The sequence below is a fragment of the Electrona antarctica genome, assembly GCF_951216825.1.
Source record: "Electrona antarctica genome assembly, chromosome: 12".
Classification (NCBI taxonomy): Eukaryota; Metazoa; Chordata; class Actinopteri; order Myctophiformes; family Myctophidae; genus Electrona; species Electrona antarctica.
The window spans coordinates 22,033,654-22,048,914 of NC_136793.1; the positions used below are offsets into that span (position 1 = coordinate 22,033,654).

A 15,261-nucleotide genomic window follows, 5' to 3' on the forward strand; every position below is an offset into this window, starting at 1 on the left:
CCGAATAGTGTATGCAATTAATGCATTCAAAGTGCTGAAAAAATGTTTTATGACCCCATAAGTGATTATTCTTTAAACCATTCTCGGTGGGAACCCCTTTTGGTGTTTTAAGCATGTTATGCTTTAGCTATTGAAAAATAGCAGATCTTCAAGCTCAGCGCAGCACCGAGTGCCGCACTACAAGCTTGTAGATCTGCTATTTTTGAAAAATCTTGAAAATGTACAAAAATCTTTGTATATTCTTTCAGAGAACGTTTTTAACTCAAACCTTTGCTTCTGGAGTTCCTGGAACTACATATTTTCAGGGTCTTGACATGAAATATTGAGCACCACTGATAAACAGGTTTTTCAGAACTCAGGATTTAGAATACTTTAAATTTCAACGTCCGGCATAAATGGGTTAAGTTTAGTTTTGCAATCATGTATTTTGCCATAATCAGGTAGCTTTAAGGTGTGGCCATGACAGCAATGGTATAGGAAAAAATATATATAATCTGCATTGGCCAAGAATTTCCCTTTCGGTGCATCCCTAGAAATAATGTAATTTCACTTTCAGAACTTGGATTTAAGTGGTTAAAAAAAAAAAGACAAGGCACTTTCAGATGGGTCCATGACGAAATACATATTTTGGAGGTCCTTGGTACAAACGTTTGAGAACTATTGGGCATTTATAAAATGAGGAAAAGTCTGCAACACTGGTAAAGAAACTCTGCTCCACTGGTTTGATAAAACATTTCAATCAATCGAAACATTGAATCAACAGTGGAGCTTTACCATGGATTATTTTCCCTCCTGTCCAGCATCTCAGTGGATGTGCATCAGTGCATGTAAAATCTAACCCAGATCTTAATGGGTTATTTGTAAAATGCCTGAAACAAGAAAGCCAATGTGGAATATTAGCCACTTCCATTTATTTCAACTAGATTAATACAAGAAATGGATCAAACACTGCCATTACTCAACTTAAAATAGCTTAATTTCTAGCATAAATTACATGAACATTGCCAAGGCCATTTGCCTAAGTTATTCAAACCAAGCGTCGGTCAGACAACGTCAATCACCTGACCGAATACAGTGAGTCGAAATACATCTGAAAGCCGAGAAAGGAATGCCATTTCTTGACAAGTGATAGGCTTTGATTTAGCCGGACTGTGCAACTGTAATTATGAAACTGAAGCGGGGAGGAGGCAGCACATCAGCTTTAGCCCCTGATCATATTCTTTCTGGCTCCAGGCTGACTGACTTATTTGAAAATTGTGGGAGGCAGTGGCTCATGAGACTATTCAAACTCAAAGCTTGCAGTAAGTGGCCAACTCAAAAGTTATGGGTAAAAAAAAAACACACCCGTGTGAACTGAGTGGTGTAAGGTCTTATATAGACTGATCAGCTGTGGTCTGACGTAATGTCTGATGTAATGACATCACACCCATGTGAACTGGGTGACCATAGCAACCATGCTCCTTTTTTGGTACGAACAGACAGACAGACAGACAAGTAAACTAACAAAGCCAGTTGTAGGAGTGGTTTACACCACTCAACAAAAATAGCCACCAATATAACTTAACGGTAGTACTCTTTATTTATAACATTTAGAAAACCAGCTTGTGTGCATAGACACCATTAGACAGGCAGAAGCTAGAGCGCAGGTAATCCTTCAGGTGAGGGATTTTCCTAATGGCAGGCAGGAGCTGAGAGTCCACAGCTTTCTGGTCCACCTTCCTCTGCTCTGTCAGCTGGTACTTCTGTAGTCGGAGATAGGAAATGGGAAATTAGTAATGTTTCAATACACTATGTAAACATAAACAATGGTACAAATGGGTATTTCAAGATGTGGATAATTCACCTCTTTCTCTGTATCAAAGAGATCTCCCTCCTGATGACGGGGCTTCCTCAGCCTCTTCTTCTTGAAGTAGGCGTCAGTCAGAGTTCCGGGTATCTTCACAGCAGAGATGTCAACTTTGGTGTTTGTAGCAATGACAAATTTCTGGTGCGCCCTACGCAGGGGAACTCTGTTCACGGCAAGAGGTCCTGAGGATGTTAAAAATTAAAACATGTCAAGAGTGGCAGCATTAACCACCTAAACCCTTTGACTAAAAACATTTGCACACAAATAATTTAGATACTGAAAATGTAGTTTTCCTCACCACTGACAAGCAGGAGACCACTTGCGAGCATCTTCAGGAACACAACACGCTGAAATGTAGGAGACAGCAGACAGTTAATACATCATTACATACTCCACTAAGACCTGTATTTTACCAATCAATAGTCAAGGTTTGTGACGTTGGATTCTTAAGTGCCTGTACTGTACTGAACAGATCACTACCCTAAACATCAAATTAAACTGGAATTAATGCCTCACAAAATATAGGATAGCAATATGGTGTATAGAATACAATAACAATTATTTTAGGAAGAAACTCCGTCACACATGCAAATTATCTAAAGGGTTCTCTTCATTTCAGAGCAATTTATGTTGTTTATAGCAGTTGAACTCGGGTTCAGTGTGTGGGCTCAGTTGTGTATGCCTCCATAATTGTCCCACGCATTTGTGAGAGGCACTCTAGGGAGAAATAGCACTATCACAACGTCAGATTCAGCCATTGGATGGATGTCCATTTGATGTACTGTAGTTTAATCAAAAGATTTATTTCACGTACACTACACTCTAAGGTTATTCTAAGTCTAAGTATTGTCCTTTCAAGTCACATCAGCTTGTTTAGCTGTGTGATCGTTCACTCCTACCTGCTATACAAGTGGCCCTAACCCAATGCTGACCTCAATACTGCCGATGAACTCCAATTGGAGGATAATAGTTTCTGCAAATGTCATCAGGTAGAAACACTGAATGTCCAAAACGTACTCGTCTTTGAATGGGGGGGGGGGGGGTCCAGTGTAAATAGTCACAATCTTGTAAAATGTATACCTACAGACTGACTTAAACCACTTTCCCCAAATATAAATGGACAATCTCACACAGCATTGCAATGTTATGAGCTTGCAGATAAGACTGTGGCATTGGTCATGTTTGCTACTTCAGTGACAAAAAAAAACTAGTTTTTTGCTCGACAGCAACGACATCCCAGAAATATGTCGACCGCACCAAGAGTATACCCAAGGAGTCCTTACCTTTCCGCGGTGGCGACCGGTGAGCAAAATGAGGACAGTTCCTGGGGTGATGGTGGCACGCAGTCTCCTCTTATGCTGGCAGAAGGGCTTTTTGCCATGGCTCTTAAGCTTGCGGGGAACATCCTCTGTTGGGTAGTAGCGGGGCTACAGTAGGGAACACATAAAGAAGTCATTTTAAGGGCCAATTAGCACATAATATACAAACAAAACAAGTTGACATCCCTAGGTCAGAATACTGCTGAACTACCCATGGTTCACATGTTCAATCCAAGAAAATATGCTGTATATTGCAATTATGTTTCAAATTGATTGAGGGGTCCATTTCAGAGTGTGATCAAAGTGCTCTGTAGCTTATTTTCAAACTTGTAAACCAACACAAACATTGTTTCATATCAGGTGCATGCTCAATGACAAAGATGTTTCATTGTTTTGAGGCCAATATTTCAGAGAGTCACATAATTATCTCCTCACATCACAACAATTGGATTTAGATTTTAGACCATGTAATTCATGATCCAGACTTTGGGACTTGTCTTGTCAAGTACAGATGAATTAATTGGAACGGACCAGACTTAAAAACTCACCATTTTACGCAGCTTGACAACACGTGTGCCTCCATTCTTGTCTCCTCCAACAGTCTTGACAACGGTAGCTTGTGGTCTCACCCTCAGCTTCTTCTCGGGCTACATAAAACCAAGATGCTAATTTAATAAAGATACTACACACATATGTAGCAAATGTAACTCATTAAGTATTTTGCAAAAGACTTTGATGATATTATACATTATATTTTGAGACACACACACGCACACACACACACACACACACACACACCTTGGTCTCTGTGGTCTTGGTCTTCCTCTTGTACATAGCCCTGCGGGCGAACATGGCAGACCGAGAGTAGCGGCCAATACCACGGGCCAGAACCGGGTTCCGGCTGCAGTGCCTCTTGGCAACCTTCTTCTTGTCGCCCTCTGCCATCTGGGGGAGGGTAATCACAATACAACATTAGCCTTAAGTTTGAAAGGTCAGTTTGCAAACACATTCAGTCAATTATGTTTAGGATAATAACCATTTCTATAGCAAAGTGTTGAACAACAGTTTAGATATCATAGCATCATAACGGCATAATATAAAAGTAAGGTAAACTAAAACAAAGCCTATGGAAACAATGTAATGAACAATAATTTGAGTCGTGCAACGCAATAAAACAATTGGTAAACTAATTAAAATAAAAGCATTAGTATCAGCGCAGTTATCAAAAACAGATAAACATAATGCAACAGTTATGGTAATTGATAACATGATAATATGGATATTGATAACCAAATGAACCCTAGCATCAGCTTGCAAACAGAGTACAGACCGATTTCTCATATTTAGTGTACCAACACAGACACGTAGCAGCACGGTAGCATAGCATGCAACATTTGCATTATTAGAGTTCATCTAACAGCTTATAAAGTATTTGAGACCGACCACTAGCATTTACCATTTTACGGTCGGCGTTCAGTTTTAATAACAACCACATGTACACCCAATGCTGAGGCTGGTATGACGCAGGCACACGTTAACTAGTACCGCTGCCATATTAGCTAGCCGCTATTTGAGCGTCATGCAGCCCATAATTATATATCATGAATTACTTTAAACAGCCAAACACGGAATATAAAGTTAACCGTTAGTAGATCACATCTTTCGTACTTAGCAAACCCGGTGACAAAAACCGAGTTTAATGTTACAACGCGTCCCGATAGCATGAATGGCTAGTGGTGGGTCGGTCGCGAGCGATTCGTTCATTGAGAATAGCGATAAACTTAACACTTTTATTATAGAGTCATAATGTGATAAAATCACACAATAATCACTTTAAATGGATCCTAAGGACATATACTTTAGGTTATCAGTGTTAGGATACAGTGATGATACTATAAAATCTGAGATTCAAACAGATTTGTTTTCCTTCAATGGTGTGGAAATGGGTCATTCTTACCTTTGCTAGTAAAAAAGAAAGACTTCCGGGGAAGTTACGTATATAAGGACGCGTTGACGTAAACAGTGCTCCTAGGTTTTCATGGTCTTTGTAGTCCAATAAAAAACACGTTTGAAGGCGCACACACAAACCTTCATGTCCATTATTTATAATGTAGTAGTTTCTTGTTTGTTTGTTTTTTTGCATTGTTTATATTCTTTTTAAATCATGCACACCAAGGCCAGGGACAACGGCCCCTGCCTAGACTCTACAAAAACATTAAAGTAAACAAAAAATACATTGACTGTTTTGCAGCTTTCTTATTTATTTGAGTTATTTTGAAATACCCAGGATAAAAGTGAAACTGCATAATTCTAAAATTAACTTACCATATTTTATTGGTAATTGATATAAATTAGCTCAAGGCTGATTACTTAGGTTAGGACCCGCCACAGTGGTGTCCAATTAGAACTTAAACCAGGATGCTTTGACTTCTGCCTTCTCCCTGAAGCAGACCCTTGTTATTATATGTATATTCTCCGACTATGCTTGTCACGATGACTAAGCCAGTTAGATCTATCCATATATGGTTCTACCACATCTATCTGATATCAGCACTAGGTTGGCTCGGGCCAAATATAGGGATTGTCATACTAGACGTCATATGTCATATCCATCATATGTCATATCAGATCCAACAACATGACTGGAAGTGAGTCTTCATTACAGATAAGATATCATGCTCATGGAGAACTAAACCTGCATACATTCAGCAGAATCAGCACAGCATGGTCATGGATGCAAATTATGTTTTGAAGGACTTATTCTGCAGTTACTGTTAAGATTATTCATGCTATTGATAATAATTAGGCCTTAACATATTCTGCAGCAACATCAATGCAGAATAACTAACAATACAACATATTTAAATATACTGAAAGTTATTCTTTAAAAGCAATTGGCTATTTAGTGTATGCACAGTACTGCATAGTCCTGACCTTGACATGGTAGTGTAGTTAACTGAACATATTTTTAACACTGTGAATTCGATCTAATAAAACATTCCAGTTTTTTTTATTTCTTTTACAGAGATATAGTCATTTACTGGCATCTTGCTGGTTGTTGTTAACAGATCTGTAGCGTTATAAACAAGTCTAAGGCAAAGATGAAATCAAGAGGCATTTTAACCTCTGACACAAAACATAGATCAGCTTTTCCCACTCACCATCAGTTAAAAAAACACATAATGCTACTCAAGACCCTGATGCTAGATACCTGTAGGTAGGTACTAAATTAGATAGTTGAGTGTGGAGGGAAGCGATTCAGGAGTCTTGAGTTGGTGTTGGCTAGACCACACTCGTATTACAGAGAGTATATCCTATACGCAACATGGTGTAAGGTCAAGTTTATCATATAGAAAAAATCACACCTGTGTGAACTGAGTGGTGCAAGGTCTTATATAGTCTGATCAGCTATGTCAGTGACGTCACATACTAACCATAGCAACCATGCTCGTTTTTTTGGTTGCTAACCATAGCAACCATGCTCGTTTTTTTGGTTGCTAACCATAGCAACCATGCTCGTTTTTTTGGTACGAACACGGGTACACGGGTACAAAGCCAGTTGTTGGAGTGGTTTTCACCACTCAAAAAACATACAGATCCAGGCAATATGAACAAGTTAGCCCTTTATACAGTATGTTCATAGCTCTTCTGAGCAAAATGGAGTGAGTAATTTTCAAAATAAATACAGCCAGCACTCTTGACAAATGTATCAATATGAGGTAATACTAGAAGGAGTTTGAATGTATTACTGTTGTTATTTAGTATGGGTCAATGGCATATAATGTTCTTTTGTGAGTGGACGGTGTCTTGGTCTTCTCTCTGATGTTCATCTTCAAGGCACATACAGTAGTAGTTTGTAGTTTCACTGAGCGTTTTCCAGGATGATGGCAATGCCCTGGCCACCACCAATGCAAGCAGAACCAACAGCATACTTTCCCCCTCGTCGCCTGTAGGAAAGGGGGAAAAAACTGATATTACTATTTACTATGAGCCGTTGCATGACTGAAAAGTTGTACACGTTGGGATGTACTACAGTACAGGGTACAATATGTGAAGGGAACAACAAGGACACCTGAGCTCATGAGCCAGGTGGGCAGTGATGCGTGCTCCAGATGCTCCGAGAGGATGTCCAATGGCAATAGCTCCACCATTGACATTGGTTTTCTCTGGGTCCAGTCCAAGGGCTTTTGAAACAGCGAGGAATTGGGCAGCAAATGCCTCATTCACCTGTACAAAGCAAAAGGAGATTCTATCACCTTCACAATCACAACCACTTCCAGAACATTAATGTATGTAAATGAGGTGAGATTAACCTCCACAAGATCCATGTCGTTGATAGAAAGGCCAGCTTTTTTAAGAGCTTCTGTGATGGCTGGAACTGGACCTATTTATAAAAGATTAGAGCGAGTTACGCACACAGAGCAGTAATACAAATATTTTTTTCATTCAGATCAATACATTGATATTTATTTACAAGCTCTGAATCTGGTCATTTAAGGTCACCCAATGTCATTGGCTCACTGCCCTCTCAGATCCTATCTTGACCTTAACCACACCAAACCCATGCCTAACCATCTCTAAATGAATGCCTAAACATAAGCATTTCAGTCCTCTAATCAAGTCAGCATCAAGCTGTTGCCACACTTACCAGAGAGCCGCGGACGTTCTCTCTGTCGGCCAGCTTCTTTTCCGTTTTTTTAAGACAGCTGGTGGATGGAAATTAAGCTCCACCTCCGCGGCTGACTGCCGCGGGGGCAAGCGTTTCCGGGAATCTGGCCGTCGCGGCAACCTGCTGCGTGGGTGGAGCTTCTTTTCCATCCACCAGCTGTCTAAAAACCCGGAAAAGAAGCTGGCCGACAGAGAAAACGTCCGCGGCTGGCGGCTCAGGTGTGGAAACCCTGTGACTCAGCTCTGGTGCAATGCATTATGGGTATGATGTTACAGAAGCCACTACCTTTCTTTTTAAATATTTATTTTTTAGGCAGAGAGAGATGAGGAGTGAAACTGGTCGTCGGGATCGGGAGTCAGACCCACGATAGATGCCCGGACCGGTACACTATCCGCCACTACCTTTCTTGAACACTATAGCAAACGAGTAGCCTCGGAAACCCAGACGTTTTTATTTCCAGGGAGGAAAAAAAAGTCTGGGTCCGAGTCCACTTCAATTCGGCATAGAGTAGCACAAACATCACTCACTCTCTGCTGATTTCTGATCGTCTGCACCTTTGTTAAATTGACACACACGCACACATATACAAACAATGCAAACAAGCAAACGAGAGACTCACCAATTCCCATGATGCTTGGGTCACATCCTGACACGTGATAGGCCACTATTCTGGCCAATGGAGTGAGCTTATGTTCCTTCATAGCATCCTCACTGGCAATCACCACAGCAGCAGCCCCATCGGATACTCCCTGGAGACGTGGAAGAAGAATTTGTGTTTTCCAGATATACTGTATATCATCATGCAAAAGTGCATTTAAGATCTTATACACATAGAAGTGTGAAAGTCAAACATTCGAATTCCGTAATATAAGTTAGGCAAGTCAACTTTTTGTTCATTATGGAAGACAATATGTCATTATATGTGACAGCCTTGGTGAAAAAATATAACAATATTTTATTAAAGTTCTGTTGGGATGAGAAAGTTCATAATATTTAGTGTTCTGCGCTCACTGATGCGTTTGCAGCGGTAACAGTTCCTCCCTTCTTGAAGACTGGAGCAAGCTTAGCCAGCTGTTCCAATGTGGTTCCACGAGGGTGTTCATCATGTGTCATAGGCACCTTGCCCTTCTTGGCTTTCACATCAATGGGTGCAATTTCTGCAGTATAATGACCTGCCTCATGAGCTGCCGATAGACAAAGATAAAATAAATAAGAGCAGATACGGTAATGGTCTGTGTGCGCACATGTAGTATGTATGTAAAAGTAGAAACAAGGCTTTCCACAGCTTCTGCATATTGTTGCTATCGGGAAGAAACTTTTAATGATTATTTTGTAAACTAATGCCTTGCTACAGCAACGTCAGACAAAAGAGCTTCATTGTGAATTTGTGACTACGAACTACATTGGATTAATCTTTTTCCATTTCCTGGAAATAACAGTTTTGGACACTAGACCTGACAGCGATGATATGTGTACTGACAACAGAACTATTAGTAACGTAGCTGCACTGACCAGCCTTCCACCTTTGCTGGGACTGGTGTGCAAACTTGTCACACTCTTCTCGGGTGATCTGGTATTTCTCTGCCAGGTTTTCTGCTGTAATGCCCATGGGGATCTTGATGTGCAGGTCCGTGAGCCCTGCCCACAGTGTGTCCTCTAGCTGTGAATGAGACAGAAACGTTTAAATACAAATACATTTCTATTGCCTGGCAGCCAAGGTAGACATCTGTCTCAGCCAAGGTCTGAAACAGACATGCTTCATTACAATGTTAAGAGTTGGAGTTAAATAATACAATTATGTTCATGTGCACACCACGGTCCACGTATTACCTAAAAGAGAGTCAATTATAGTGGCGATTAAGGAAATCTGCCAAAAACAACAACAACAAAAATCACAAACCTTTAGGTCCAATCCAAAACGGGTGCCAAATCTTATGTTGCGAACCGCGTAGGGTGCCTGGCTCATACTCTCTGATCCGCCACACAAGACAACCTCCGATTCCTTTAGGCAGATCTCCTACAAAAAACATATAATAAACAGAACTTTGGTTTTACTCTATAACAGGAAGACACACCACATACACATCACATCACCTTGGTAGTAGTATCCTCTGCTTTTACTGATATGTATTGTATGTATATCTTACTGATTAATTCAGTACAATGTACAATCCTTTTAGTTACCAAACTTGTTAATAGTGTTCAATCAATCAATATAGGTAAAGCAATAGTATACAGTAAAAGCCTTCATGCACTATTGAGCATGCACACCATAATACTTTTGATAGTATGATACATTTTCTGCAAAGCTACCTGAAAATCACACTTTTTAATCACTACTCCTGTAGTGTACTTTATCTCTGGAATGTGGAATAAATCTGTTTGTTTTAATAATCTTTTGATAATCTTTGTTTTTGTTTATCTCTCCCCAAGGTTCAAGGTTGTACTTTATTGTGTAAAGACAATGCAGCAGCATAGATAGCAACATTCAAAACAACAAAACCACAGCAAACAAGAATAGAGTGCATAAAGAGCAATCAAAGTGTAAAAATTATAGTAACATATGTACATGTGCATGTTTTCCCTGTAGTCGCAAAGTTAGGTAAACCTTCTGTGAACAGTTACAGCTTCACAGTAGGTTATGTTCCATACAGTATATACAACCCAATTTAGTTTAATGTGTAGTCACTGCCAATTCCCCCGTGTACATGTTGTTCTTGGGAAGGGTGTAGTCAACCACATCTCCTCTTAGGCCAGTCAATCTAAGAATTGACCCAAAAGATTGCAATAGTTCAAGGTTTTTTATTATCCTCATCCAAATAACATATTCAAATTTCATTATTATCATGGTAAATTCAGGGGTCGAACGGGTACCATTGAAAACCTATATAAGGCACATTTTGGGCTATGGCAGTATTTCTTTTTTAGCTTGACAGGCCTATCTGATACACATTGTGTTTCCAACGTGAAGAGGCGCCATGACTAGAGTTCCCAGTGCAGTGACATAGACAGCCAATTAAGTTCGTTGGGATGCTTGCCCAAGCCAGTTGCACCACAGAGGATTCTAACCGCTCGTCTCCACGGTTGGTGGGCAGGAACTTTACCCCTGTGCCACTTGAGCGCCCCAGCAAAACTGATTTTCAGTCGGTTGGCTTCACATGGCTCTCAAAACTTCATATGTTCAATCTTCATGAGTGACACCACTCATCTATGACGTACAGTATCTATTATGTATAACTCCATATTTAGGCAAGATTTCAGCCCGAATCGACAGCCATTCACTTCCTTATAGACAGCATGGCTTTGATGACATAATCTGTGCCCAAATTTGGGCCCCTTTAACTTTCATTTTTTTCATTTTTTTTAACAAAAGTATAAAACATGTCCAAGTATTAGTGTGATTACACCTTAGCTTATTGACAGTGAGTTCAGGAATTGACATTGACAGACACACAGACCGACAACAATCTCTTTCGGAGCCACAGCATTATCAATGTTCCTGTAGAATCTGTTAATGGCGAAGCTTACCTGAGCACCATTGATTATTGACTGGAAACCAGATCCACATAGCCTATTCACAGTAAGAGCAGGTACCGGGATTGGCACGCCACACCTGAGACCCACATGGCGTGCAATGTAAGGTGCATCTGCTGAGCTCTGAAACAGAACGATAAGCACAACATAAATCCAGGAGTAAAAACATGAGACCAAAACATCAGAACACATGCATAGATTTTTAAATGCATTTAGATAAAACAGTGAGACAGGAGAGGCGGTGTCACACAAGCCTTACAATTAGTCTACAAATCTAACCTCGACGACGGCAGGTTTCCGTTATATAATCGTATTGGTTGAGCCACCAAGACTATTTATATTGATTACCGGTATATTCATTTTAACCTAAAACTAGACCGGACCTAGACTGGATCTCATTCTATAGCAGTTACATTTTAAGGATATCAAGTGGAATTTGATACTTGACTGTTGGATTTACTGTACCTGCATGACATTCCCCATAATGACACTGTTGACGAGTTCTGGGGCCACACCCCCTGCAGCCAGGGCAGCCTTGGCAGCATGCTCAAGCATATCAGTGGCACTGTGGTCCTTCAGCACACCACCATACGTACCGAAAGGAGTGCGCTTGGCAGATACAATAAATACACCTGAGGAGAGAAAGAGACAGCATCTGAAGAAATGTTGTTTAACCACATTCAATCTGGCGTCCCGCCGCGTCCCTATTTTGGGCTCGTCATTATTTTAAAAGGTTATCTTTGAAAAACAAAGAAGAGTCCCGCACACGGTCAGAAAACTTGCCAAAAATGTTGCTCTTTATTCAACGTTTCGGTCTATTCGACCTTCATCAGGACAGTCAGACATAACCTTTTTAAGTATGCTTTATTGCCCTACGCACCTGTCAATAGCCTTGAGGTGTGCATCGGCCTTTTGCTAAAAAGGGCTCGTCATTATGAAATGATCATACATTTTTCAAGAATTTCCAAAAAATAGCAGAAATCGCAGATCTACAAGCTCACAATGCGTAGTTTGGTTGACACTTTCATATGAAAACAGTTACAGCTATTTGTGTTGCTATTTTTCTTATTCCTATTTTAACTGTTTTTCTTATTGTGGGCTCGCTCCACATACTTTGTGCTAGAACTCTAGTTCAAACTTCAAAATGTTCAGCTTTATGCAGTTATTTATGCTTGTATTTTTTTTTTCAAGTTGCTCCACTTATCCGACCAATTTGTCTCAGTTATAGTGCTGGGGCTTTGTTAGAGTTGCCGTTGTGACCGTCTGTCTGTGTCCCTTTTATGCACATACAGTACATGGAGATCCCCGATGCCATTAGCATATGCCCATACCCTTATCCTATCGTCAAATACCGGAGAACTCGCCGGTATATCAACTCGCCACAGCGAAATTTCAATGTCTTCATCTATGCTAACATTCTGTCTTCACCAGTATAGTATGTCAAACCCACAGCTGTATAGTTCATTTCCAAAGTGAACAAATTATTTTGTGCAATTAAATGGTCAGCTAGATAATGATAAAAAGGTGAGTATGTGAATACCAATGATAGTAGGCCTACCATTTCAGTATATTGTTTACTAATGAATTACATTGTTTCAGTACTTTGGTGTTTAAACTTTAGCATTCCTACTTCAGTTAGTGTAAACTCTAAACAACTATCCTCTCGCTCTCTCAATTCAATGCAATTTAAATAAAGGTGAAGTAAAACAAAAATGCACTAAACCGCAGCGAGTCGGAAAACCGGCGAGGTCACCGGATACCATCCTATCGTAGTTGTGCATATCCTATACACAACTTGTATGTATGAGCACAGCTGATTGGCTGAGCACAGAGTGTGATATTTTTCTTCAGCTTAAATACATTTTCTACTGTACATGATATACCTTGCAGGTTTTCAGCGAGCACACTCAGTTTCGGCAGGAACTGCTTTTCTAGTTTTATTTTGAATTGTTATCAATATCCACACTGGAATTTATAGTTACCACTAGTGTAATGAAAAATCACACCCGTGTGAACCGAGTGGTGCAGTGACGTCACACACTAACCATAGCAACCATGCTCACCTGTGCGTGGGGCCACGTACAGGTACCATGTACAGGTACACGGGTACACGTACAGGTACACGGGTACAGACAAAGCTGGTTGTTGGAGTGGTTTGCACCACTCAACAAAGCTGGTTGTTGGAGTGGTTTGCACCACTCAAAAATATGAATGTCCATTCAGGGTGAAGTGTTGAGAATGTATTATGAAGACTGAAGGCTCATTCATACTTCATAGTCTGAATTTTCGGTGGTGAGGTGACCACTGCTCCGGTGGTGAGCTGACCACCGGAGCTGAAATAACGTTGAGCGGTGGTGAGTAAAAACAGAAAGAAGGGCTGGGAGTCTGGGACGGTGGTTTGCTCTTCACAGCGGCTCGTGACGTCATGTTGTAGTTCGGTGGTCACCCCACCACTGAAAATCCAGACTATGAATGAGCCTTCAGGCAGAAGAACAACATGTGAGATCATAGGAACAAGCCTCCTGCAGGGCCTGTTCCGGCCGGCAGCCCCTCCAGGCCTCCCCACATCCCAATCTCAGACCATGCTTATAGTCCTCTCTAACAGAGATGCTATTCTAATGTTCATATAAGGATCTGCACTAAAGATAAGGGCAACACACAAATAGTATTAGTATACATTCGCTGACAGAGTGATAGTAAGCATGGAGAAGTCAGATCAGCTGTTAGATTGACAGCTGCAGTCGAGTTAGAATTAGTGCATTGATGCTGTGAAAAGTGGCTAAATAGCATTGAATGAGAAATACACAATAATAAATATATTTGGCAATAAATTTGGCATTCTAAAACGTCCATTACACCAGCTGCAGTTGTAGTGTATATGTAACAATAAACACGCTTGAAGCTTGAACCTTGAATATAGTTTAGTGTGCAAACAATTGGCAGCTAGTGCATATTAGCACTCAGATTTAATGATATACCATGTATGTGAGATACAACAACCAGCTCATAAATGTAACTGGTTTGATGATCAGATATACCATGTATGTGTAAGAAATCATCATCATCTCATAAAAGTTTACAAATGTGTTATCATTATTTAGACTGTGCTATATGAACATGCTAGTAGTTTGTCAAACTGACAATTCCAAACAAGAGACAAAACCCCCATCCACTGTGTCTGTTAAGTAAAATAAGGAACAGGGAGATTTAGAAATTATGATCAAATTAAAAATTAAAGCCAAATTTAACTGGAAAGTTGACAGATCTTTCTCAGAAACATGGATTCAAAGGGGTTTATGATCAGAGTTCATTCAGATCAGAATTCAGAAGGGTAAAAGAAAGTCACCTTTACCCTATTTCCAAAATCATACATCATGCTAGCCCAGAAACATGACTTAAGTACGAGCGTCATGTGAACCATGGCTAACATCATGCAGATAATGTTTAGATTTGAATATAATGTTGGCTTCAGGTGTTGGCTTCAGGTGTCTGGTTTTGTATTATATATATAATTATGCATTGATAAATGAATGCACAAAGAAATCGTCACATTATGTCGGGATCCTGTAAAAAATGTAAAAGTTTACCTCTGAGAAGCGACATGATGTTGATTCCAGTCTATGAATGTATAATAAAGTAGACTTTAGACTTTAAAATTAAGTGTACGTTAAACAGTGTCGACTCGACTAGTAAATACGCCTTCACCTTTCGCCTAAATAATGTTGAAGTGTATTTTTACAGGCTGAAAATAAGATTCGACAGAAAACGTTTTTCCGTCTGCTAAATAAAGTAATTTCTATGAAGGAAATAAGCTACACATCTAAATCTAGGTTAAAGGTAAAAGTGGTTAATATTTATTACGAGTCTTTTTTATTTGCTTTAACAAAATAGTC

General features: G+C 40.0%; 2 protein-coding genes across 2 annotated transcripts; both read right to left on the minus strand.

Moving 5' to 3' along the window:
* Positions 1 to 1,554: 1,554 nt before the first annotated feature.
* On the minus strand, positions 1,555 to 4,110 carry rpl6 (ribosomal protein L6; the record flags this gene model as incomplete). The annotated part of the gene is made up of 6 exons (XM_079515282.1): positions 1,555 to 1,742; positions 1,844 to 2,028; positions 2,145 to 2,193; positions 3,130 to 3,273; positions 3,714 to 3,812; positions 3,964 to 4,110. The coding sequence occupies 6 exons, from the start codon at positions 4,108 to 4,110 to the stop codon at positions 1,590 to 1,592; spliced, it is 777 nt and encodes a 258-aa protein (XP_079371408.1). The 3' UTR covers positions 1,555 to 1,589.
* A 2,041-nt stretch (positions 4,111 to 6,151) lies between these two features.
* Positions 6,152 to 15,119, minus strand: LOC306933176 (3-ketoacyl-CoA thiolase, mitochondrial-like). The gene is made up of 11 exons (XM_079515270.1): positions 14,956 to 15,119; positions 11,834 to 12,000; positions 11,363 to 11,491; positions 9,735 to 9,851; positions 9,347 to 9,494; positions 8,846 to 9,018; positions 8,454 to 8,583; positions 7,479 to 7,549; positions 7,238 to 7,392; positions 6,760 to 7,112; positions 6,152 to 6,530 (listed from the first exon to the last, which is right to left on the minus strand). Exons 1-10 carry the CDS (start codon positions 14,969 to 14,971, stop codon positions 7,028 to 7,030), a joined length of 1,191 nt encoding a protein of 396 aa, XP_079371396.1. The 5' UTR covers positions 14,972 to 15,119; the 3' UTR covers positions 6,152 to 6,530; positions 6,760 to 7,027.
* Positions 15,120 to 15,261: the final 142 nt, after the last annotated feature.